Genomic DNA, 25,648 nt, shown 5'->3' with positions numbered 1-25,648 from the left:
ACAGAATACAATGATTTGCAAATAATTTTCAACCCATATTCAGTTGAATATGCTACAAAGACAACATATTTGATGATCAAACTGATAAACTTTTTTTTTTGTTGGGATCTGTCTATGGGAGACAGGTCTCGCCTGCCGTCCAGACCTGTCTCCCATAGAAAATGTGTGGCGCATTATGAAGACAACATCGGAGACCCCGCACTGTTGAACGAATGAAGCTCTACATAAAACAAGAATGGGAAAGAATTCCACTTTCAAAGCTTCAACAATTAGTTTCCTCAGTTCCCTAACGTTTATTGAGTGTTGTTAAAAGAAAAGATAATGAAAGACAGTGGTGAACATGCCCTTTCCCAACTACTTTGGCACGTGTTGCAGCCATGAAATTCTAAGTTAATTATTAGTTGCAAAAAAATATAAAGTTTATGAGTTTGAACATCAAATATCTTGTCTTTATAGTGCATTCAATTGAATATGGGTTGAAAAGGATTTTAAAATCATTGTATTCTGTTCATATTTACATCTTACACAATTTCCCAACTCATATGGAAACCGGGTTTGTAGACAAACGTTATTGATCTACAAGGGAAATTATTCCACACAGTAGCTCAGTTTCAAAGGATGGAAAGGGTAAGGAAGGAAAGGAGAATGCAGGTATTAAGTAGACTAAACAAGTATCATAGGAGCAATATGAAATATAACATATATGTAATAGTCACATATTTTTTATACAGTATATAATACTGTGTATACTCATACAGTATAAGTGTTTATACTTACAGTATAAACACTTTTTAGGACACAGTCACACAACAAAAGACGAGACTCAGCGCAGTGGCAAATGTTACTCCCTGACTCGGCAACACACCTTATTCTATACACCAGTGGTCCCAAACCACCGGACCGAGGCCTGGTACCGGACCGTGACCCGATTGGTACCGGGCCGCAGAATAATTTTTTATTCATTTTTATAAAAAAAAAAAAAGAAAATTTTTTTTGTTTTTTTGTTTTATTAAATCAACATAAAAAACAATATACACTTACAATTAGTGCACCAACCACAAAAACCTCCCTTTTTCATGGCAAAAACGTCCCTTTTTCATGACAAAGATAAAAAAAAAAAAGGTGTAAGAAAACGAGTTATAACAATTGGACTGCAAAGATATTATCAGTTATCAATGTTTTATTATTGAAATAATTAGTAACTTAACAAATTAAAATTTATTACACATGAACGCACAAAAAGTACCGAAAATTGACAGCGTTCTGTACCAATTCCAAGGTACCAGGCAGTAGAAACTACATAGTCGGCCTTTGAACATGTTGAGTTAGGTTGTTGTGAAATACAAAAGCACAAAGAGACGCTCTAGGCTGCTACGAGCGACAGTCATCAGAATTCATCAAGTAACACATCACAGCAGCGCCCACAACGCTTGATTGACAAGCGAGCGGCGTCGAGTTTGACCAGAGCAACAAACGCACGAGCCATGGCAGTGTTGGCACAAACAAATGGCGCCATTAGTAGGAATACGCAGAGTCACGTGGGGTAGGGAAAAAAAGAGCACAAGGGCGCGCAAGATTAAACAGCACGTCGCTTTATGTCACTAAACAGTGAGTCACAACGCCCCCGTAAGTCGCCATCAAGGCAGATTATGATGATTATCTAGCTTTCCCTCCTCGCTCCTGTCTGTTGGCATCGCAACCATACTGTCATCGAAAGGCGTTATCTCATCTCCGCAGCGTCTTCTGCAGTGGACATTTGCTGGTGACATGATATTACGAGAAAATAACAAATGTCCACTGCAGAGGACACTGCTCCTTGGGAGCATGTATAGAAAGAGGAGACACCCACCTGCACCACCTCTGTGGTTACTTCCAGTTTGCTGAAGCGGTAGATGATGATGTTTGCAGACACGCCGGCCACACACAGCATGCGACTCTCGGGGCACCAGGTCATGAGCTGAATGGCGAAGGGGTCTTCATCCGACACCTCCGTGCTGCCCTTGTCCTCTTTGGAGCGGTTCCTGTCAAACACCTTGGCTGTTTTCAGCTTGTAGAGCACCTGGAGCATTACTGATTAAAACAACACACAAACCAGATCACTTTTAGTGCAAGGAGCAGGAGGGCAAACAGTGTTCTTCTAAAGAAGAAAAAAAAAGGCCTACTAGATTTAAAAGTGGTTGTTGTGATGCTAAAACTGAACCACAAAAAGCCTAACTTTGCATCTTGTCCCTGTAATTTTTGGTAGCCAGGAAGCAGCGGAATTTACTTTATTTTCCGGACCATAGGGCGCACTGGATTATAAGGTGCGCTGCCAATGAATGGTGTATTTTCGAGCTTTTTTCATATATAAGGCATTATAGGGACCAATAAAAGAGTCATATTAAAATTATTTTTTTCCAAATTTAAAACACTTCCTTGTGGTCTACATAACATGTAATGGTGGTTCTTTGGTCAAAATGTTGCATGGATTATGTTTTACAGATCCTCTTCAAGCCGCTTTCTGACAGTCGCTTCTCGATGCGCCGTTTTGTGGGCGATCTTATTTACGTGGCTCATCTTCGGCAGCATCTTCTCCCTGTTATCTTTGTTGTAGCGGTGTAGCGTACAAGGACGGGAGTGGAAGAAGTGTGAAAAGATGGAGCTAACTGTTTTAATGATATTCAGACTTTACTTAAATCAGTAACGGAGCAGCATCTCCTCATCCGCTGGAAATGTGTCCCGTGAAAAACCGTCCGACCGGAACTCTAATAACTAAAGTTCCTTGGGTGAACAAAGTAGACTCACTACACCGGTATGTTTTAGTGCAGGGGTTGGGAACCTTTTTGGCTCAGAGAGCCATGAAAGCCAAATATTTTAAAAATGTATTTCCATGAGAGCCATATATGTTTTAACACTGACTACAACTAAATGCGTGCATTTTTAAGTAAGACCAACATTTTTAGAGTATAATAAGTCTCTTATTCTTTTGAATAACATTAATATTCTGAAGTTAAACAATAATAAATAGCAAATGGGTTATACTTGTATAGCTCTTTTCTACCTTCAAGGTACTCAAAGCGCTTTGACACTATTTCCACATTCACCCATTCACACACACATTCACACACTGATGGCGGAGCTGCCATGCAAGGCCCTAACCACGACCCATCAGGCGCAAGGGTGAAGTGTCTTGCGCAAAGACACAACGGACCTGACGAAGTTGGTAGAAGGTGGGGATCGGTCCAGGAACCCTCAGGTTGCTGTCACGGCCACTCTCCCAACCGCGCCACTCAAAGAAGTTGAGTATATATTATTATATATTAACACAGAAAGTTAAAGTTAAAGTATCAATGATTGTCACACAAACTCTTGGTGTGGCGAAATTTTTCTCTGCATTTGACCTCATCACCTTTGAGGGAGGTGAGGGGAGCAGTGAGCAGCAGCGGTGCCGCGCCCGGAAATCATTTTTGGTGATTTAACCCCCAATTCCAACAGAACCAATGTTTTAATACAATAACAGCTTCACTGACCCAAATGCTGACCTACGACGCAGATCCGGGCCCTGGGTAACACGCGAAAAATACAAATGTCAATGTATGTTGTAAACTGAAATAAAACAATTAGGGCTGTGAAACGATTAAACAAGATTACTACATTGATAACATGAATTGTGGATTGTTGCTGTAACTGCCTTAAAAATTATGTGGTAAAAGTTTAACAAAAAGGAAAGACAGAGGCAGAAGGCAGGCAGTAGGATAATTTGTTATTATTGTCGTAGAAACATGTCAAGACACTTTCTGAAACCAGTCAGAGACATCTGGTTTCACAAAAAAACTCCGCTAGTCACATCCGCTAGTACCAAAAAAGAAAAATGTCATTCATTACGATCAGGCTTTGATTGTCAAAGGTGTTTTGATGTAATCTGTGATATTTCTACCTACATAAAAGTTGAGGAATATACCATTCAGGAGCAAGGGCGAAGTGTCTTGCTCAAGGACACAACGGACGTGACGAGGTTGGTAGAAGGTGGGGATTGAACCAGGATCCCTCAGATTGCTGGCACGGCCACTCTCCCAACTGCGCCACGCCGTCCCCCGTAAATGAAATACCTCTTACCATTAATGCGACTGAACAGGTGCGCTAGAAAACGGAAGGATAGACTAAAATGCATGAAAATGTTTTATATTTTGAAAGTTATTTTTAAATCTGAATTATTCATTACTTATCGTGTTTAAGCAATGTCAGCTAAGATTTACCTGAGAGCCGGATGCAGTCATCAAAGGAGCCACACCTGGCTCGAGAGCCGAAGATTCCCTACCCCTGTTCTAGCGCATTCAAGGTGAGTTTACTGACAGATATAAGTAAGAACTTTACACTACTCTATAATAGAAATGGCAACAGCGGAGGATGAATGTCACATAAAAAGAAGATAGAAATAAAGAAGAAGCTTATTGACACAGACTACAGAGGCGGACGCGTACAATTTTTCAGGATGCAGATCCCAAATACAGATCAGCATGTAAGAAACGTCGCTTTTGCATAATATTGACCAAAAAAAAAAAATGCCAGATAATATGTCTTACCTTATATACACACCATAATAATACTCCTATGTTGAAGCACATCAAGCGGTGTGGCTTCGTAGCTTACCAAAGTCGTACTAAAACATTTTAATGGATTTTTGAGCGTTGTGTGTAACGTTCTATATTTTCACTGGAACATATACAATTTTGTTGTTTTTTATATTGTCATGTCGCAGTCTAATCTCTTGTGTTTGACTGTCACAGTCAATATATATATATATATATATATATATATATATATATATATATATATATATATATATATTGCTGTATAACAATTACCATTTTAGAATTACTGCCGGGTCAAACTTGTTTAGCAAAATAATTAGCGCATGCCTCGGTTTACTGCCAGGTCATACTCGTCACGTCACGAGTGTGTAACATGGGTGGGAAATAAGCCATATTTCCTCTCAGGGCATCCCCTCATATTACCTGCGCCGTTTACACGTTTAATCTCGCGAGTTTAACACAGGCGCTCACGTGACCCGCTGCAGCCTATCGCGCTCTATATAATCCAGCGTTCCAAGATGGCTGCCAGAGGCGGTGGCTAAGCCTGGGGACATCTGAAGCCGGTATGTTTTAAAGTTGTCGTTTGCCTGCATATCGTAAAAACAACAGTCCAACATTTTACAACTAATTGTAAACTTATAGGTGCCGACCATCAGGGCTGAGTTGCGATGAGAGAGTGTGTTAAGATATTAAGCCGAGTAGGTAAGTGAATTAGTTTGCTAATAGTAGCTACTAGCCATACCCATGTATTTTCTATGGGCGGTAAGCATCGGGTTTTAATCCCGTTTCCTCCAATGTTTTTGATCGGATTAAATTTATATTTATGTCGAGTATTTTTTTTGGGTACTTACATACGGTGACCGAGTATTGTGGCGTTTTAAGGCCATCTGCATTTTTTATGCTACATATTTACTGTTCTGAAGGTTTGCATATTTATGTAATTGTTCCTTTAGTTCTACAAAAAGGAGATCAAAAAGGAGATCATTTCTGTTAAGGGTTTAATTATTATTATTTATTTCTATTTCATATGTGTCTTTTGGAAAGGTAAAAAGTGTTTCTTTAAGTTGTTTAACCGTTGATATGGCTCCGGTTGCTATGGTTTCCGGTTGCTATGGTTACGGGCAGTTCCGTTTCCGCCGGCACGTTAAAGTGTTAAAAGAGCTCCAGCATTAACAAGCAACATCGCGTCGGTAATACTACACGGGAGATAGTGCACCACGGTTGCAGTTCAGAGAAATAACTAAACTAAGCTTCCTATTTCAGTGTGTTATAAGTAGAGTTTATTTTAGTTGTGTGCTATCGTGGCTACATTGCTGCGAGGGAAGTGGACAGCGCAAGTTAGGGAGGTAGCATGTGAGTGGCGATGAGTCTATGAGTGTAATTAATGTGTGTTTATTATTGTCTGGTTATTGTATGTTTATGCAGTGTATATAGTAAATTGTTCAACTATATAAGAAAATTGTGAGATGTTTAAAGAAAATCGTAGAAGATTGGAAACATGGAGTCAAAAGCAGTAACCACAGAACACAGAAGGAACCATCTGAACCAACTCAAGTCCAAAAAGTTCCAAGTTTTTTCAAGTCCCGAGAGCGTCACATGGCTGGTCAAAGCAAACTTCCTGGACCTTCTGCGTAACAGGTATGTACAACTGCCTGACAGCATCTGAAAGTGGGCATTATGGCAGGTTGCAACATTTCTCCACTTGTGTTCACCATGGCATTGGAGCTTATCATTCTAGCATCCCGGTAGGGGTTTGGAGGGGAATGTTTGAAGAGCAGGCTATGGCTCTTCCCAATCAGGGCATACATGGAAAACAAGACAACCACAACAACAAACGCATGTACGCCTGTTCTAAAATTTCCAAGGAAACATCTCATGGGCACAAATGAACATTAAACCTAGCAATTTCCTGTAACAACTGACATTTGCAAAGGACAAGAGGATAAGATGTTTTACATCAACAGCGAGACAATACCAACAATCCTGGAGAAACCCGGGAAAAGCTTTGACCGTTGGTGCAGTACAGACCTGAAGGACTCCAAACAGGTAAAGCAACTGAGGCAGGATACCCTAAGTGGCCTCAAGCAAATTAACAAAACTGTTTACCAGGGATGCTTAAGCTCTGTTTTAGTTTGGTCTTCCGCCATGTCACATGTGGCCAATTTTCATCTACGTGGTCAGTCTATCCCATGCTAGTCGGCTGGAGAGGCTAGTGCGCGCTTAAATCCGAAAATCCGAAAGTGGCTTGGACTACGAAGGTGCCACAGCATCATAGGGAACAAGGCCCTCTCTCTGTCAATCACGAGCTTGGAGGAAGAGTACAAATGGACCAATGCCAAACTGGAAATGACCCTCACAGAATCCCAAGATCTATTCATTCGAGGTGCAGCCCTCATTCTAGCAACATGAAGAAAATGGAAGCCAACTGCAGCAATAGCAGAAGAAAAGGCCGCCCTCGGACTCCAGGACATCTTAGGGTATGTACAGCATAGCAGAGAGGACTGGGAACACACCTCAACCCCGCACACCTCAACCTCTTTATGCTTGATATCAATATCGGTAATTAAGAGTTGGACAATATCGGAATATCGGATATCGGCAAAAAAGCCATTATCGGACATCTGTAATTATTATTATTGTTATTATTACTATTTATATCTTCATTTTTATTAGTATTACTTCAAACAGGAAAAGTTTATACAGCTTTTGTGACACTAGACTGCTACCAAAAATCAAGGTATAGTACCACTGTATTTGTCATATATTTACCATTATTATGTTGTATTTTAATAAAAGAAAAGGAAAAAATGAGAAAGTGTTTCATCAATGAATAAACTCACTTGCAGAGGCATCCCAAAACTTCACTGTTCCATCAGCATGCCTAGAATAACATGACAAATTCAATAAATAAAAAAAGCAAATGACTAATTTTGGGGACAAGTGCATGCAACACTGCACACACACATATGAATATACAGTACACAAACATCTACATAAACAGTCCTGAAAGAGAACATTGAAAAAAATAAAATAAAAAACGTGTGCTGTAGTCCTACATCATATTGTCAAGACAATTGTATTCTTCCTCTTCTTTTCCTTTCTCTGTCTCTCTGTCTCTCTCTCGCTACAATCCCTCTCTCTATCTCTCAACTGTTTTCTTGCCAATTTGGCTGAGTGCAGCGGGAGGCAAACATTCTGCAAGCGGTCGCTCTCTTAAAAGAGCGAGACATAGCTGGACAAGAATACCATATGAGGAGAGGAGACAAAAAGGAAATAAAAAAAAGAAGAGAGGGTGATAAGGTCGGAATAGAACGAGACTTACAGTCAATTTGTCATGAGAAAAGAGTATGGTAATGTAATGGTAGTAATAATAATTACCCAGTGATGATGATCTCTGGGTAGCTTTGTGTGCCTTGACCCCAGTTGCCCCCACTGATAGGCCACTCCTGGACAGGAAGCAGACAAGTCACGTTACAAGAAATGACATGTCTGTGGAAACATTGATTCAGCTAGTGTGTGTGTGTGTGTGTGTGTGTGTGTGTGTGTGTGCGCGCCTTTAAACACACAGAAGGACACCAAGATGACTCATGGTGATCTTAATGTGAGAATCCCCCCCCACCTCCATTGCAGCTCAAATAGACGTTTGCAGCAGAAGAGGACGGAGCAGGCAGACGTTTGCTTCGTCCATGCTGACATTTGCCACACAAGGAAAGCTTCAACACCACGACAAACAGTGTAATTATGTCAAACAACGTGAAGTAAAGTATAACATTACCATTAATGTTGTAGTTAATTGAATCTTTAGGAATATAACATAATGATGTGAAATGTTTTACATAGAAATAAAAGAGGTTTGGTTTTACACTTTTTGTCATTGTTCTCACAGAAAGAGTTCTCTTAATACATAATAAATGCATACAATATATTTCTTATTATATTACAACTCTATTCTAATAACAGATTGTTTTTCTCATATCACAGTTTTATCATCTTTTTTTACAAACTTTCTCATGACCTTTTGATAATGTTACAGTTATGTATTTTTTCTTTAAACGAGGACATTAAACATTAAACGAGGATTGATCTTTCACAGTATCATGTTCTCATATGTTCTCATAGTCATCAGTATCACTGTATCATGTTCTCATAGTCATCATTGTCACCGACGTCCCACTGGGTCATTATTGTCACCGACGTCCCACTGGGTCATTATTGTCACCGATGTCCCACTGGGTGTGAGTTTTCCTTGCCCTTATGTGGGCCTACCGAGGATGTCGTAGTGGTTTGTGCAGCCCTTTGAGACACTAGTGATTTAGGGCTATATAAGTAAACATTGATTGATTGATTGATTGACATTTTTATCCGTTATATTGAAATTGTATTTTCATAACATGATATTTATAATTTTTTTGTGGTAAAGTGTTGAATTTTTTTCTCATAATATTACATTACATAAAACAAATTTTCACAAAATTCTCATTTTTTTCCACATGCTAGTACAACGTTATTCTAATAAAATTATGACTTTTCACCCAGATAGTATTACAACAAATATTGACTATTTTCCTGAAGGTATTACAACTTCCTTCCTTTTCTAATTTATATTCCAATACACTGACATTTTTTTCATAGTAGTACAATTTTATTTTTATAAAAACATTTTTTCAAACTATGTTACAACTTTTATAAAATGTGGAGTTTTCTAACTTTTATTCTAATAAAACGATTAAATTTTTCTCATACTATTATGAATTCATTCTCATAAAATGACCATTTTTTTGTGATTAAAAGGATGACTTTTCTAATTCTCACTCTCTCAAAATAAATACGATCTTCTCATAGTATAACAACCTTAATTTAATAAAATGATGTTTGATAAAAATTTTAATTCTCATAAAATTATAACTTTTTCCCATAATATTACCACTTTATTTTATCTATATATCATAGTATTACAACTTAATTTTAATAAAAGGATTACTATAGGGGTTAATTTAAGTCTTTATTACTAAAGCTTTTTTGACACTTAATTTATCAAGCTGAATGTTTTGCGTAAATGTTTTTTTAACTGAATTTTCAAATTATGCTGACAATTTCATTTAAAAAATTCAGTGCAAACATTTCAGTGAAGAAAAATTCAGTATTTAAAAAAATCAGTGCTGAAAAATTCAGTGCAAAAAAAAATTCAGTGTATAAAAATTCAGTGTAAAAATTGTGTGTAAAAAAAAATTGGAGCTGAAAAATTCAGTGTATATAAATACAGTGTAAAAAAAAAATTCAGTGTCGAAAAATGTGCTGCTTTAAAAAGCAAGACTCAATTCTAGTAAATTAAGACAGAAGCAATCGATCTTGTCTCAAAACTAGCCAATGAGCTGTCAAGTTTAAAGTCACGTCACACAGGATTTGCAAAACCGCATAAAAACATATTAATAAATACTTCAATGCGGGCCGCTGGATGTTTTCAAACTATAGAAATGATTCCAAAGATAAGAAGCTGCACTTTTGACTGACATACAAAGCTCTGCTTTATGCAGACGAGGCAGGATTAATTTTTTATTTATATTATTATGTATTTTTTATAAAATTATTCATTTTTTATCATATAATTATAGCTTTATTCTCATAAAATGAGTTTTCTACTTGTTATTCTCACAAAATTATTACTTTATTCTTATATAATAACATATTTTTAAAAATAAAATTATGATCTTGATTTTTATTTACATACAATTATTACTTTTCTCATAAAATTAAAACTTAATTTTATCTATATCTCATAGTATTACAACTGCATTGTATTTATAGCTCACATTTTAATAAAAGTAGTTTTTTGTCATAACTTTACAACTTTATTCATATGAAATGACTAGTTTTCAAATTTGTATTCTCAAAAAATGATGACTTTTCTTATAGTATTACAACTATATTGTCCTAACACACACTTGGGACAAACTTCAAATAAAACAGTAAGCTGTGTTGTGCCTATATAAAATGCGCGTGGAAGTTGTGTCACTGGAATAATTGGCTAGGTTCACACATGCACCAGCTTTTTGTTGGAGTCTTAGTAAACATCAAAGTTTATATTTGCAATTCTAATTTTAGGACCTATTATTGCTCTGTCGATGCAGTGAAAAAGGAATGAAAATAAAGAGTGATGTTATTGTTTTGTTCCACACCATGAATCTTTTATTGTGATGGGGACCTTACAGCGCATTTATTTGTCCTCCATAATAAAAAACAATAAAACCTGTCTCGTCCTTGTCTGAGACGGATATTGGCACTCGCCTCATCATGATGTGTTTTTGGACTCATTTCATGTTGAACTAGAAAGTCGTGGACCATCTCCATGTATTCCTGAATAGGAGGTCTTACCTTTTTGCTGTAGCCTTGCCGCTTCTGTCGAGAGCCCACAGAGTAAAGTGCTGGTATGAGGTCCACGGGGCAGTCGGCCAAATACTCGCAGCAGGTCACCGGGGACTCGTGGATGCTCAGGGGGTAGGGATTCTCGAAGATGGGGTAACTGCAAACAAAAATGATTCATTTGAGCCGGGCGCGCCGTCAAGAGGATGCAGAGTTATGGCACGCACCCGTTTTGTGCGAGGTCGATCACCACCAAGTCTTTTTCCAGGAGGACCACCACGGCGTAAGGTTCCTGAAAATCTGCACAGTGGAGGAAATAATGACTTTACAGTATTTGAACTAGGTCTGGGCGATATATCGATATAAACGATATATCGCAGGTTTGACTCTGTGCGGTATAGAAAATGGCTATTTCGTAATATTCGATTATATGTTCTCACACAGTTGCTTTTAGCTCCGGGCATTACATTACTGCCGTTTCTCACTCCTTCTCGTCTCTCCTTCTCACAGAGACGTAAAACAAGCCCGCCTTCTTACATACGTCACATACTGTCGCGCGTCTAGCGTCATACGCTCTCGCCGAGCAGAGAGGTAGCAGCATGGCTAACGTTAGCTGATGCAGGTCGTGCAAACAGAGCAGAGCGGAGCTTGTGACAATACAAGAGAGAGAAGGTGTGAAACTGATCACAAATGGAGGAAGAACAATAAATGCCCAAAATAAAGAGCAGTGGGTCCATCATCTGGTGGTGGTGGTTTGGCTTCAAGTGGGAAGATATTCAGCAGACAACAGCAATATGCAAAGTATGCAGCAGAAGTGTTACTACAAAAAGGTAGCAGCACTACTAATTTGTTCTTTCATTTAAAAAGTCACCCGTGAGAGAATGAACAGTATTTCATAAATACACTTTTGGTCAATTGACTTAGTTGTGGTTTCCCTCTCTGCATGAAAGTTTAAAAGTAGCATATATGAATGCAGTACGAAGAAGAATGTTTTAATGTAGACACATAGATTCATCATACTGTTGTGATTATATGCATCAAGTGTTCATTCAAGGCCAAGGCAAAATATCGTAATATATATCGCATATCGCAATATGGCAGAAAAATATTGCGATATTAATAAAAGCCAATATTGCCCAGCCCTAATTTGAACATAACCATGGAGTCGTCATACACCAGCTAGCAAATGTTATTACAATATTTGTTAGCACCACTGTGACCACGAAGAGTTGAGTCGAGTTTGTGTTTATTTGGAACATGCATGCATACAACATGAAACATCACAATTTCTAGTTTTTCTATTCAACATGTTCAAAAAGGAGTAGGAAAAAGCAGAGCTTATTTAATCCTACCCCTTTTCCTTTACATAGCAGTTGCTAAAACTTTTCTTCACTTCCTGTTCTCAATTTATTCACAATATACTCCAAACATAATCACAATAAAAATAAATAAATAATAATTAGTGAAATAAGTTATATTCCATGTGGTGAGATGACTAAGGTTATCTTAAAAATTGATGGACGAATGAGATAAATACAGAATGTTTATTATGATTCTTCTTCTTTGTAAACACTTTAAGTTTGAAGAGTTTCTTGAAGTGGATCATTTTAGTACATTGTTTAAATTCTTTGCTTAATCCATTCCATCATTTAATTCCACATACTGATATACTGAAGGTCTTAAGTGTTGTACGCGCTTTTTCAGCTTCAAGACTTAGGTGTAATGTCTCGCATGTAGAGCGCAACAATTTTAATATTAACTTTTTTTATGCCTTGTATTACGATTAAGAACGTTAAAAAGCGACATGCGTGAGCCTACTTTTGCATTACACCTTTGTCATCATAGTCTTCAGTTGTTAACTTATTTTTACATTTGTACATACAGTAAAATGAAGGGCTCAAGAAGGCAGAAGTTTAACACTTTAACGAGGGATGCGAATTTCTATTTCTGGTTCCGATTCCACTTTGGACTCTGCTTGACGATTCGATTATTATTTTTAAAAAAAGATAATAAAAAGGTGGATCAGCATCAACTTTGTTGAATTCGGGGCTAACATTACTTTACACTTAGGGCACAGAGCACAGAAAAAGTGACGTTTTTTGAAAATAAATAACTATTCTTTTGTAGAATTTAACAAAATAAAACATGTGGAAATGTCACAAGAATGTAACATTTAGTAACGCTTTCAAAACCTTTAAGAATCATTGTTGTCTTCCTAGGAAATGTAATGGTGAAACAAAAAAAAAATATATATATATTGTGCAAAGGCTTGTTTAGATTTACAAAGTGAAACTAATATAGGCTAATGTATGCAACACAATATACTTTCATCATTCTGTTAAGCCGTAGAAGATGGATGGATTGATGGATGTTAATAGAATGTCTGTGGATGTTTTTTGCTTACAGCTTATTAAAACATTGAATTGAAAATGTGGGGTTTTCAAAAACTGTAAATCATTGTTATCAAAATTATAACAATAAAGGCTTGACATATCTCACTTTGCATGTAATGCGTTTATATCACATATTAGTTTCACATTTGAAGTTGAACTGCTGACATGTAAGAATATTTACAAGATATTCCAATTTAATGACTTTCATTTGACAGAATGAAAATGCGGTTGGAGGAAAACGTGCAACTTCTCTCAGACGGCAATTGAACATTCACGTACCAACAGTGTTGGTCATCTTACCTTAAATGAGTAATTAGTTACAGTAACAAATTACTTCTCCACAAAGTACCATATTTTTCGGACTATAAGTCGCAGTTTTTTTCATAGTTTGGGGGTGCGACATATACTCCGGAGCGACTTATTTGTGAAATTATTAACACATTACCGTAAAATATCAAATAATATTATTTATCTCATTCGTGGCAGAGACAAAGAAAATGTCAGCAATCGTCACACACACGTCAGCAATCGTCACATACACGTCAACCAACAAGAATTCGGCGGGGGAGAGTCATCGCAGAAGTGCATTGTGGGTCATGGAATGCTAAATGCTCTATGCTACTGCCGTAGCTATTAAAATGGATAATTTCATCGTTGGCGGTAACATAAAATCTGAGAAGGGCTGAACAAAAATGGCACCAAAAAGGAAATCATGTACTACAGATTACAAGCTGGATGTAGTGAAAACGACAAGAGGAAGCGGCGCATACCTTTGGAGTTGGCAGAGTTGTTTAGAAGCGACATCGAGGAAGAAGATTTCCTGGGATTTAGCGATTAGGAGTGACAGATTGTTTGGTAAACGTATAACATGTTCTATATGTTATAGTTATTTGAATGACTCTTACCATAATATGTTACGTTAACATACCAGGCACCTTCTTAGTTGGTTATTTATGCGTCATATAACGTACACTTATTCAGCCTGTTGTTCACTATTCTTTATTTATTTTAAATTGCCTTTCAAATGTCTATTCTTGGTGTTGGATTTTATCAAATAAAATTCCCCCAAAAATGCGACTTATACTCCAGTGTGACGTATATATGTTTTTTTCCTTCTTTATTATGCATTTTCGGCCGGTGCGACGTAAACTCTGGAGCGACTCATAATCCGAAAAATACGGTACTTTAGTTACTATCTCAGTTACCTCATCGAAAGAGTAATTAGTTACTCAGCAAAGTAACTGTGACGTTATTTTTCATTTCTTGATTTCATACGCTATTACGTTCAATAACATCTTTAACGTTAAACATGTTATATTAACTGATTGAAGAATAAAAAGACTCTATACACTATTTTAAAACATTTGCTCTTAGATTGCAGTGTGCCATACGATAAAAATGTATGAAAAATAAATATTCCGTAAAGTAACAATATTAAATAATGAAAGTACAAAACCTAATACGGTACCAAAAATGTTAACTCAGATAAAAAGACACATTTGGAACATTTGGCCTTTAAGTTGTACAATTCTCTGCACATGTATACTACAATACAGCCTTAATGAACTTTAGATAAAACTGTTTCCACGTTTTGGGCTAATAAAGTACATACATTCAAGTAAAATGTTTAAAAATGTTCCTGAATGACATCCTGACAATAAAATTACATTTATGTACAAACATCGGGTCTTTTCTTAAGCTAATTTTAATAATGCAAACGAGTAATCACCCGTGATTAATCATGATTAATCCAAATTCCAAATTGTGATGAATCTGATTTAAGAATTGTTTGCATTTGGGCTTGAGTTGGGTTAGCAGTAGCAACAAGTGTCATGTTGGCATGTGTCGATGTGAGGTGCAATTTGAGTTGCTTGAGGCAGACGTGGACAAAAATGTTTTTCCTGGACATAGCTTGCATGTTAGGTAACCATTCTTGCCTTTTAGTTCAGTGAGGAAAAAGTAGTGCCGGTACTTGCAGTTTGAGAACGCTACCTTCGAAATTCCCTGGCTGCAGCTCGTCGCAATTATCGTGGGTCTTGTTGTGTGTCAGTTGGAGCGTGCAGTGAGACAGCGTGAGCAGGGCACGATCGGCCCACACAGTCAATCATCATCAGCGCCATCATTCCCAACCTTGTTCTCCGCATGCAGCTGATGTGAGGCCGAAACCTGACACCTCACGCTTCATTCAACCAAACTGTAGTATCTAGTCACCTCACATCCTCAGTAACGGCAACAGGAACAGTAACTAAACACATTACTCGCTACTGAGAAAAAATATTGCAGTTAGTAACACAATTATACCCTGATGCCGTTATTACCAACACTGCTTAGTAGTAGGGGTGTGGGAAAAAATCGATTCAAATACGAATCAAATCGAATACGTTGTGCGATTCAGAATCGATTCTCATTTTTAAAAACATTTTTGTTTTTTGTTTTGTTTTTTTATTATTATTTTTTTATCAATCCAACAAACCACTACCCAGCAATACCAATCAAATTCCAAAACCGAACCTGACCCAGCAACACTCAGAACTGCAATAAACAGAGCAATTGAGAAGACACAAACACGACACAGAACAAACCAAAATTAGGGGAACAAAAATGAATATTATCAACAACAGTATTAATATTAGTTATAATTTCAGCATAGTGGTGATTAAAAATCCCTCATTGACATTATCATTAGACATTTATAAAAAAAAAAAAAAAAAGAACAATAGTGTCACAGTGGCTTACACTTGCATCGCATCTCATATAAGCTAAACAACACACTGTGTCCAATATTTTCACAAAGATAAAATAAATTATAATTTTGGTTTGTTTAATAGTTAAAACAAATTTACATTATTGCAATCAGTTGATAAAACATTGTCCTTTACAATTATAAAAGCTTTTTTTTTTTTAAATCTACTACTCTGCTTGCATTTCAGCAGACTGGGGTAGATCCTGCTGAAATCTTATGTATTGAATGAATAAAAAATAGTTTTGAATCGGAAAAATATCGTTTTTGAATAGAGAATCGAATCGAATTGAAAAAAATCGATATATTATCGAATCGTGACCCCAAGAATCGATATTGAATCGAATCGTGGAACCCCCAAAGATTCACAGCCCTACTGCTTAGTAGTATTGTCCTGATACCAATATTTCGGTACAGGTACAAAAATGATTTCAATATTATTCATTACTTTTGGATACTTTTCTAAATAAAGGTGAACACAAAAAAATGGCATTATTGGTTTTATTTTAACAAAATATCTTACAGTACATTAAACATATGTTTCTTATTGCAATTTTGTCCTTATATAAAATAATGAACAAACAAGACAACGTGTGTTTTATTAGTACGTAAGCAAACAAAGGCTCCTAATTTAGCTGCTGACATATGCAGTAACATATTGTGTCATTTATTATTCTATTATTTTGTCAAAATTATTAAGGACAGGCAGTAGAAAATGAATTATTAATCTACTTGTTCATTTACTGTTAATATCTTTCTCTTTTAACGTGTTCTATCTACACTTCTGTTAAAATGTAATAATCACTTATTCTTCTGGTGTTTGATACTTTACATTAGTTTTGGATGATTCCATATATTTGGGTTTCAATCCGATACCAAGTAGTTACAGGATCATACATTGGTCATATTCAAAGTCCTCATGTCTCCAGAGACATATTTCATGAGTTTATAAACATAATATACATAAATTAAAAAAAACGAAAGAAGATGTTGTGATGCGAGAGAACACCAAAGTAATCATAGTAGTATCGACTAGATACGCTATTGTACTTGGTATGATTACAGTGGATTTTAGGTGTAGATCCACCAATGCCGTTTGTTTACATTTTGACACGGGTGAGCTACGGTGTGTAGTGAAGCATGTTTAGCTATTCCTCGTCCTGCAGGGATGATACTTGTAAGAAACTTACTTTATTTGTCGCCATGGAGGTGAGGATTAGCTAGCTAGCCATGTCTTAAAGCACCTCTTCCTGAAGGCGTTTCAGTGTTATAACTTCACCTTTATCTTTAGTTTTTAAGCCAAAATGCGTCCGTTCTCCCTTTTCTGTCTACAAACTTTGTCTGCTTGTAAGTACTCTGTGATTGTGTGCTGCCGAACATGCTCCTCTGCTCATACCACCAGCAATGACATGACGCCAACAGGGGTATGTGGGGGGCTGGGAGACCGGTACTTTTCAGAGGCGGTATAATACCGAATATGATTCATTAGTATCCCGGTACTATATTAATACCTGTGTACCGTACAACCCTACAGTTCAAAAACGCGACATTCTTATCGTCATTGCATGCTGTGTGTTCAAATGTTTCAGCATATTGCTCATATGTCCTCCTCTTGATGAAATAGCAAGCTAGTGATTACAACAAGGAGCGCTAACGCAATCTTTTCTGTAATATGTCGCCAACTTGCGTAATGATGTCATTTTCCCGCAAGAATCGTTCAGGAAATCCATTCATCCATCCATTCACTTTCTACCGCTTGTCCCTCCCGGGGTTGTGGGGGTGGCTGGAGCCTATCTCAGCTGCATTCACGCGGAAGGCGGCGTACACCCTGGACAAGTCGCCACCTCATCGCAGGGCCTACACTGGGGATAAACAGTTTCACAGATTCGCACCAGTGGTTTGAATCAATCACTTGTGATGCGACTGCACCGGTACATTCCATCATGCATCGATAAACATAGGCTCTTGCCTCTTTGTATCGGTTAAATTCATGCATATTAATATGTTATATTATTTCCTGCTCAGCCCAGTGTCACTTGTTATATATAGCAACTTGTTTTATATAGTCTCTGTTGTATATTTTTCACATGAGATCCATGGAGGTCTATGATGAGATCTGATTGGCAGCCCTGACTCGGTCCTATTTCCAGGGCGGGCACAGAAGGAAACTAAGTCACATGGATGACAGTGATGAGATATGCGATGCTCCCAAACACTCACATAAATCAAAAGTATGAAAATACTTCGTTTTTTATAAGAAAGACGAAAGTGAATTATATTTATATAGCGATTTTTCTCTCGTGACTCAAAGCGCTTTACATAGTGAAACCCAATATCTAATTTTTACATTTAAACCAGTGTGGGTGGCACTGGGAACAGATGGGTAAAGTGTATTAAAATAGAATAGAATAGAATAGAATAAAATAGAGCTTTATTGTCATTGCACAAGTACGAGATTGATTTTTTGGTACAAGTCCCGGTAAGAGCAGACATACGTTACAGGGAAACAAGATTGGACCGCCAACGGATCAGCCATTTTTAGGGCGCTCCTAAAAAAGGTGAGAAAAGGGTAACATTGGGTGAGAGGAGGGGGAGTAAAAAAATATCAGTCTAAGGCTAGACCCTCAGGAGGGGTCCAGACTAAGTCCAAGAAAAAAAAACTCACGCATGGCACACATATTAAACATAGCACGTATATCACACCACTTGCAACAGAGGGAGGGAGTGGGTTTGAGGAGACTCGCTGCCGCTGTATAGCGCTGCTCAGCCATCCATAGCCCCAGAGGAATTAAGCAGTGGTGAAGGCGTTCATTTCAAGGGTGGGGGTCATGTGTGTGCGTATATACCCAAATAACTTTGGGAGAGATGATGAATGTTTTTGTATGCCTGAGGCCAATAAAGTTCAGCTACAGGTGTTGTTGACAAAAAGGAAGGTCAAAAGCGTCCATCTTTGAGGAGGTGCCCAAGGACACAGCGGCAGTGACTAGGATGGCGGAAGCGGGGATCAAACCTGCAACCCGCAAGTTGCTGGCACAGCCGCTCTACCAAGCGAGCTAAACCGCCCCAAGAAAAGAAAAGAATGTCGTGCATCCATCATATACGTGAGTAGCACGACAAAACTAGCTTTTGATTGATTGATTGAAACTTTTATTAGCAGATTGCACAGTACAGTACATATCCCGTACAACTGACCACTAAATGGTAACCCCTGAATAAGTTTTTCAGCTTGTTTAAGTCGGGGTCCACGTTAATTAATTCATTGTACACACATAAAGAGACGGCACTGCGTGGATACTTCAGCGGCTGCCCCCATTCCCACTTGTTTGGATTGTGCGGAATCCGATGCACCCACGTCAAGCTCTAGTGGTGATAACAGCAGGACCATCACAATGTTCTTTGGACAAAATAAGCCTTTGGCAGCTAATTCCACCCGATCACTGGCGCTAACCAACGCCGTTTCATATGTCAAGGCATGCAGCCATATAGCGTTGTGGAGAATGAGTGATAAGTTCATGGCCAAGGCTTTTGACCCCAGGTACAAAATACCCCAAAGGCGGTTCTTTTCCAACAAGGAAATACCCAATCTCTACACTTAAGTAAGAGCGGAGGTAATGGAATCACTAAGTAACGCGAAAAGAGTGGAGAGTACACTCTACAATTTAGTTATGTTTTGTCAAAAAATGACATGACATAATAAGCAGAAAGGAGTGCTTGGTAATAAAATGTTATTTAATTTGCAAACAGTGAGAGAGAAGGCAGAGTTAAGCTTCTGAGGCAAGACACTGGATGTAGACATAAACATTTTTCAATTGAATGGTATTGCATCATAAACAAACAAATTGAGGTGACCACCTCTGCAAGGTCTATGTTGTATCATTATGAAATCGTTTTGAATCGCATGGTATTGAGAATAGGAGTGAATCGCTTTGCGTAGTATCGGCAGGAGGCCAAGCAGTCAGATAGAACATGCAAACTCCGCACAAAAAGATCCTGAGCCCGGGGATCAAACCCTGTACCCACCATGCTGCCCCATAAAGGGTATTGTTTAAAAAAATTGAGGGGGGGGGGTGTGTATATTGTAGAGTCCCGGAATAGTTAGTGCTGCAAGGGGTTCTGTGTATTTTTCCTGTTGAGTTTATGTTGTGTTAAGGTGCGGATATTCTCCCAAAATGTAAATGATGATAAATTATAAATGGGTTGTACTTGTATAGCGCTTTTCTACCTTCAAGGTACTCAAAGCGCTTTTGACACTACTTCCACATGCAAGGCGCTAACCAGCACCCATCAGGAGCAAGGGTGAAGTGTCTTGCTCAAGGACACAACGGACGTGAAGAGGTTGGTACTAGGTGGGGATAGAACCAGTGACCCTCAGGTTGCGCACGGCCACTCTCCCACTGCGCCACGCCGTCCCTAAATGAATGTGTTTGTCATTTTTGTTTGGTGTGGGTTTACAGTGTGGCGCATATTTGTAACAGTATTAAAATTGTTTATACAGCCACCCTCAGTGTGACCTGTATGGCTGTTGACCAAGCATGCGTTGCATTCACTTGTGTGTGTGAGAAGCAGTAGATATTATGTGATTGGGCCGGCACGAAAAGGTAGTGCCTTTAGAAATACGCCCTATATTGTTATCTGGGTGGAAATCGGGAGACATTTGGGGGAACGGTTGTTCCGGGAGATTTTCGGGAGGGGCACTGAAATTCGTGATTGTCCTGGGGGGGTTAGCAAGTATGACTGGGAGACGCAACTGCTCTGTACTTCTCCCTACATCTGTGTACCACTCCGTATAGCGGTGTTTTAAAAAGTCATACATTTTACTTTTTGAAACCGATACCGATTATTTCCGATATTACGTTTTAAAGCATTTATCGGCAGATAGTATTATCGGACATCTCTAACTACTACTAATAAATTATTAACGTTGATGCAAGTGTGAAAATACGTTGAACAACCACTCACCATTGGAGTATTTGAGCGATATGGCCATTATTTAATTACTACAATTAATTATTTGTCAACAACGCCAAAATAAAAAAAAGATAAATACCCTTTAGATATAAAGGGTCAGACCTTTGTAGTTCGCTGAGATCCCCAAGGATCTGGGCTCGAAGGCATTGCAAACTCCTTACAGATAGCAAAAAATAATGAACCAATCAGGGTCATAGATGTGACGTAGCGCTGAAGCGACTGTTTGATTCAAACAATGGCGGCACGCAGCACGCTGCTATTGCAACTGTTTTGTCAAATCTATTGAATATTAATTATTTAAAAGATCAACAGAGAACTTTTCGCTCTGTTGTTATCCTATATGTCAGCTGTTCCATTTTGGATTACGCAGGGTCGCTCTCATCAGCGTCACGGGTTGATTTCGATGTGAGTGGTTGAAGTAGCACATCATTCAAGATAATGGACAAGTGGTTTATCCAATCAAATACCAGGCATGTGATTTGACCACAATGAAAAAGACTGAAAACATTTCCGGAGGTCTGGGGGACAAGGGGGGCAACGCCCCCCGAAGATCCTGGTTTTTCACCATTTTAACATGCTAAAATCAACATTATCATAATGTGAGGACACTGACATATTGCATGAAACAAGTGTGAAAATATTTACCTACAAGAGTGTTACACCACTGACAATATTGTTTTAAGAGACTACATAAGAACTTTATATTATAAAATAGTATTATATGCACATTTATTTCAAATAAATTGTTAACTGGAATCAATAATGCGACTCGTTGAATTTCTGTAATTTCATAATATATTTTCACGTGGATTTTTATTTTTAGAAAAAACATTTATATTTCGCAAAGCAATAATTGGTTGATATTTAAAACAAATATTCGTATTTCGCAAGCAAATATTTTTTAGCTTACCTCATTATTAACTACCCTGTCTGCAACTGAAGTGGGTTGTTTGGGTGGATCTTTCCTCTCAATGTCTACGGCAGTTGTCGATGTAAACAAAGGATGAAGTCCGTAAGGTTTGCTCACTTTCGGTTGACATCCAAAAGTACCAGCTAGTGAAAAGTTAGTTTTCCTTGCTTCAAGTTGTTTCATATGTTTTTGGCGTTTCGCATGTACTTCCAAAGCCTTGAAACCTCGGGATCCATAGTCAATATTATCATGACACTACGTGCACAAAACTTTTCCGGGACGATCGATTTTCCGAATAAAATCGCCGAACAAAGTCGTAACGTCCTTCTTCCCAACAGTATCAGTGATTTCCCTTTCCATCCAGTCCCATCGAAACTTATTTTTCACATGTTTATCAATTTATTTTACTTGTGAAGCGTCCTTTCTCTCGAGAACCGACATCGTTTACATTTGGAAAATGGCGGTAATAACGTCATCATTCATAACATGTCCTAATTGGTCACAAGGAACTTATCGACCAATCAACTACGGCGTAATATAAGATACGTCTCGATTACAAAAGACGAATCAGCAAGAATCTTGATTTAGGGTCGGAAAAAAAAACGGAAAAACGGAAGAGATTAAAAAAGACGGAATTCCGACTTTACACAGAAAAATCACATGCCTGAATACAATGATTTCTTCACATGGCTCCGCCTTCTGAAACACATCTCCTACTGAGAACTCCCAGATCCTTGTGTGGCGCTACAAGGATCTGGCGGGAGTCAGGTTACTTTAGATCAGACCTGGGCAAATATGGCCGGGGTGGCCAAATGCGCCCCGATAAGCTTTTCAATCTGGCCGTCCGGACATTACCAAATACATTTTTTTAGATCTTTAAGGTGGAAAGTGTAGCTGCCATTATGATGTGCAGTCATGTATTCTAACGACCGTAAGTCTTGAACCATACAAAGTATTTCAATGGTTGGAATCTTAGCTTATGGATGAAATACCAGTCACTATGGTAATCTAACTATGGTAATCTAATTAGTTACTATGGTCATCTACGTCACAGCAGCTCAGAGGAGGCACCAAGCAGTGTGGGCGGGAAGCGTTTCCACAGACGCGGAAGGAGATTTTCACAACAAAGCTCTAAAGCTTAGTGATATGTTAGACATATCAGATTGTAGGGGGGTTTATTTTGTACCCTCCGCAGTCCTACTTCACTGTTTGTTGCATTTTTGTTGCGTTTCACCTGATTGTAAAATATGTCGATCGAAAAGGGGTGTGACGTTCATATTTTGTCAATATTCAGTGTTTTACCGTCCATAGAAAAATGTAAAATTCCATTACATTTTTTAAAGGCCTACTGAAATGAGATTTTCTTATTCAAACGGGGATAGCAGGTCCAATCTACGTGTCATATTTGATCATTTTGCGGTATTGCCATATTTTTGCTGAAAGGATTTAGTAGAGAACATCAACGATAAAGTTCGCAACTTTAGGTCGCTAATAAACAAGTCTTGCCTTTACCGGAAGTAGCAGACGATGTGCGCGTGACGTCACTGGTTGTAGGGCTCCTCACATCCTCGCATTGTTTATAATGTGAGCCTCCAACAGCAAGAGCTATTCGGACAGAGAAAGCGACAATTTCCCCATTAATTTGAGCGAGGATGAAAGACTCGTGGATGAGGAAATTTAGAGTGACGGACAAAAAAATAAATAAAAAAGAAAAGTTAAAAAAAGAAAAAGGTGATTGCATTGGGAGCGATTCAGATGTTTTCAGACACATTTACTAGGATAGTTCTGGGAAATCCCATATATTTCCAATGTGTTGCTAGTGTTTTAGTGAGTTAAATAGTACCTATTAGTCAAAGGGGTGTGTCCACGGGTGTGTTGACGCCAGTCTCTGAGGGAAGTCCCGGCAGCTGCAGCACGACAGAAGTTCCGCTGATCTCCGGTAAGAGGCGACTTATTTCCTCAATTTTCTCACCGAAAACTGCCAGTCGACATGTAGTCGTGATCCATGTTCGCTTGACCGCTCTGATCCATAGTAAAGCTTCACCTCCGGGAATTTTAAACAAGGAAACACCGTGTTTGTGTGGCTAAAGGCTAAAGCTTCCCACCTTCATCTTTCTACTTTGACTTCTCCATTATTAGTTGAACAAATTGCAAAAGGTTCAGCAACACAGATGTCCAAAATACTGTGTAATTTTGCGATGAAAAGAGACAACTTTGAGCCGTGTGTGGTGCTGAGCTAAAATTTCCCCTCCAACCAATAACGTCACAAACATACATCATCATTCCACGACGTTTTCAACAGGAAACCCCGCGGGAAATTTTAAATTGTAATTTAGTAAACTAAAAAGGCCGTATTGGCATGTGTTGCAATGTTAATATTTCATCATTGATATATAAACTATCAGACTGCGTGGTCGGTAGTAGTGGGTTTCAGTAGGCCTTTAAGGCGGTCTGTCATAATGTTTTTAGCCTTCAATCAGACATTATTGTGAGGCTTTGTATAAGTGTTCTTAAAAATAGATGTACCGGCCCCCAGACACATGTTTTTCTCTAAATGTGGCCCCAGAGTGAAATTAATTGCCCAAGCCTGCTTTAGATGTTAACTGAGCAGAAGTCTCAAAGTTTACAGACATCATAGACAGTATTATTTGTGTAGTAGTGAATAACATTAGCTTTAGTCCATTGTGTCTTCTGGTATGCTGGGTGTTTCTCTTCCTCACATATTAATGCTAAGACGGACACACACACACACACACACACACACACACACACACACACACACATTGGATTGTGATGTCTATGATGAGATGAGATCAGCTGGCTGGCAGTGACATAATGAAGTCGCTGCTCGCCATTACGTAACTAATCCATCCTGCAGCTGTGAATGTGCCACAAGATGCTGCACAAGGCTTTGCATTGAAGATTATGTTGCATTCACAGACACTTGTTTAAACAAACATGAAATATGCTAATTTAATTTAGACGGAAAAGCTATTGTGCAATACATTAGAAAATAAGTGATTCCCTGCACGTCGCATAAAGAAAGTCGGTCCCCTTGGGAAATTTGTGATTCATTACAGCAGCGCAGTAAACAGCAAACAATTCTGCGACATAATTAAAAAGCAGAAAAGGTGTTTGAGCGGGAGGATACACACCGTTGGGGTACGGCGTCTCACACAGCGTGAGGAAGTCCACTATAGGGTAGTCCATCTCCAGGACGGCCGTGCTCTTCCCGTGCATGACCGTTAGACATGGCCGCCTGCCCACCGTGTCGTAGGACAGACCACCAGACAGGATGAGGAAAGGTTCCCTAGACAAGGAAACACAAAGAGACTCAACACCCACAACATGGACGCTAAAGATGGCGGCCATGGTAAACTCATTCAAATATTAATTCCTCGTAGAATTGTGACTTACTGTAAGATAATTGGGTGTTTAACCGGTTGCAGCAGATATTGAAACATGAAACAAAAAGACAATCTGCATTCGTCTTTTGGGGTTCAATTGTTTAGGACATTAAAAACACCATATGGTTATAGTTACACGTTACACATTCCGAATGGAGTAGAAAAAAGCAGAGTTTATTCATTCTTATATATTCTCAGTAATATTAGTAACTAAGATGAATTTCAAGATAGTAATATAATATCGAGACTTAGCTGACCAACATCAAGACATATTGCATCATACATCACATCCGGAAAGT

At 38.3% G+C, this 25,648-nt stretch overlaps 1 protein-coding gene across 6 annotated transcripts in view; it reads right to left on the bottom strand.

Moving 5' to 3' along the window:
* stxbp5a (syntaxin binding protein 5a (tomosyn)) overlaps window positions 1–25,648 on the bottom strand; it is a 285,142-nt gene that overhangs the window by 51,313 nt on the left and 208,181 nt on the right. For all 6 annotated transcript variants that reach the window (XM_061900584.1, XM_061900583.1, XM_061900587.1 and 3 more), the window contains exons 10-15: window positions 25,098–25,252; window positions 11,159–11,231; window positions 10,944–11,091; window positions 7,950–8,017; window positions 7,412–7,452; window positions 1,850–2,070 (exon numbers count right to left, since the gene is read on the bottom strand). In XM_061900584.1, coding sequence (XP_061756568.1) covers window positions 1,850–2,070; window positions 7,412–7,452; window positions 7,950–8,017; window positions 10,944–11,091; window positions 11,159–11,231; window positions 25,098–25,252 — 706 coding nt within the window. The remainder of the gene's footprint in view (window positions 1–1,849; window positions 2,071–7,411; window positions 7,453–7,949; window positions 8,018–10,943; window positions 11,092–11,158; window positions 11,232–25,097; window positions 25,253–25,648) is intronic.

Source organism: Nerophis ophidion, linkage group LG05 (genome assembly GCF_033978795.1).
Source record: "Nerophis ophidion isolate RoL-2023_Sa linkage group LG05, RoL_Noph_v1.0, whole genome shotgun sequence".
In the NCBI taxonomy this organism is placed as follows: Eukaryota; Metazoa; Chordata; class Actinopteri; order Syngnathiformes; family Syngnathidae; genus Nerophis; species Nerophis ophidion.
This window is presented reverse-complemented; position numbering and strand designations above follow the sequence as displayed.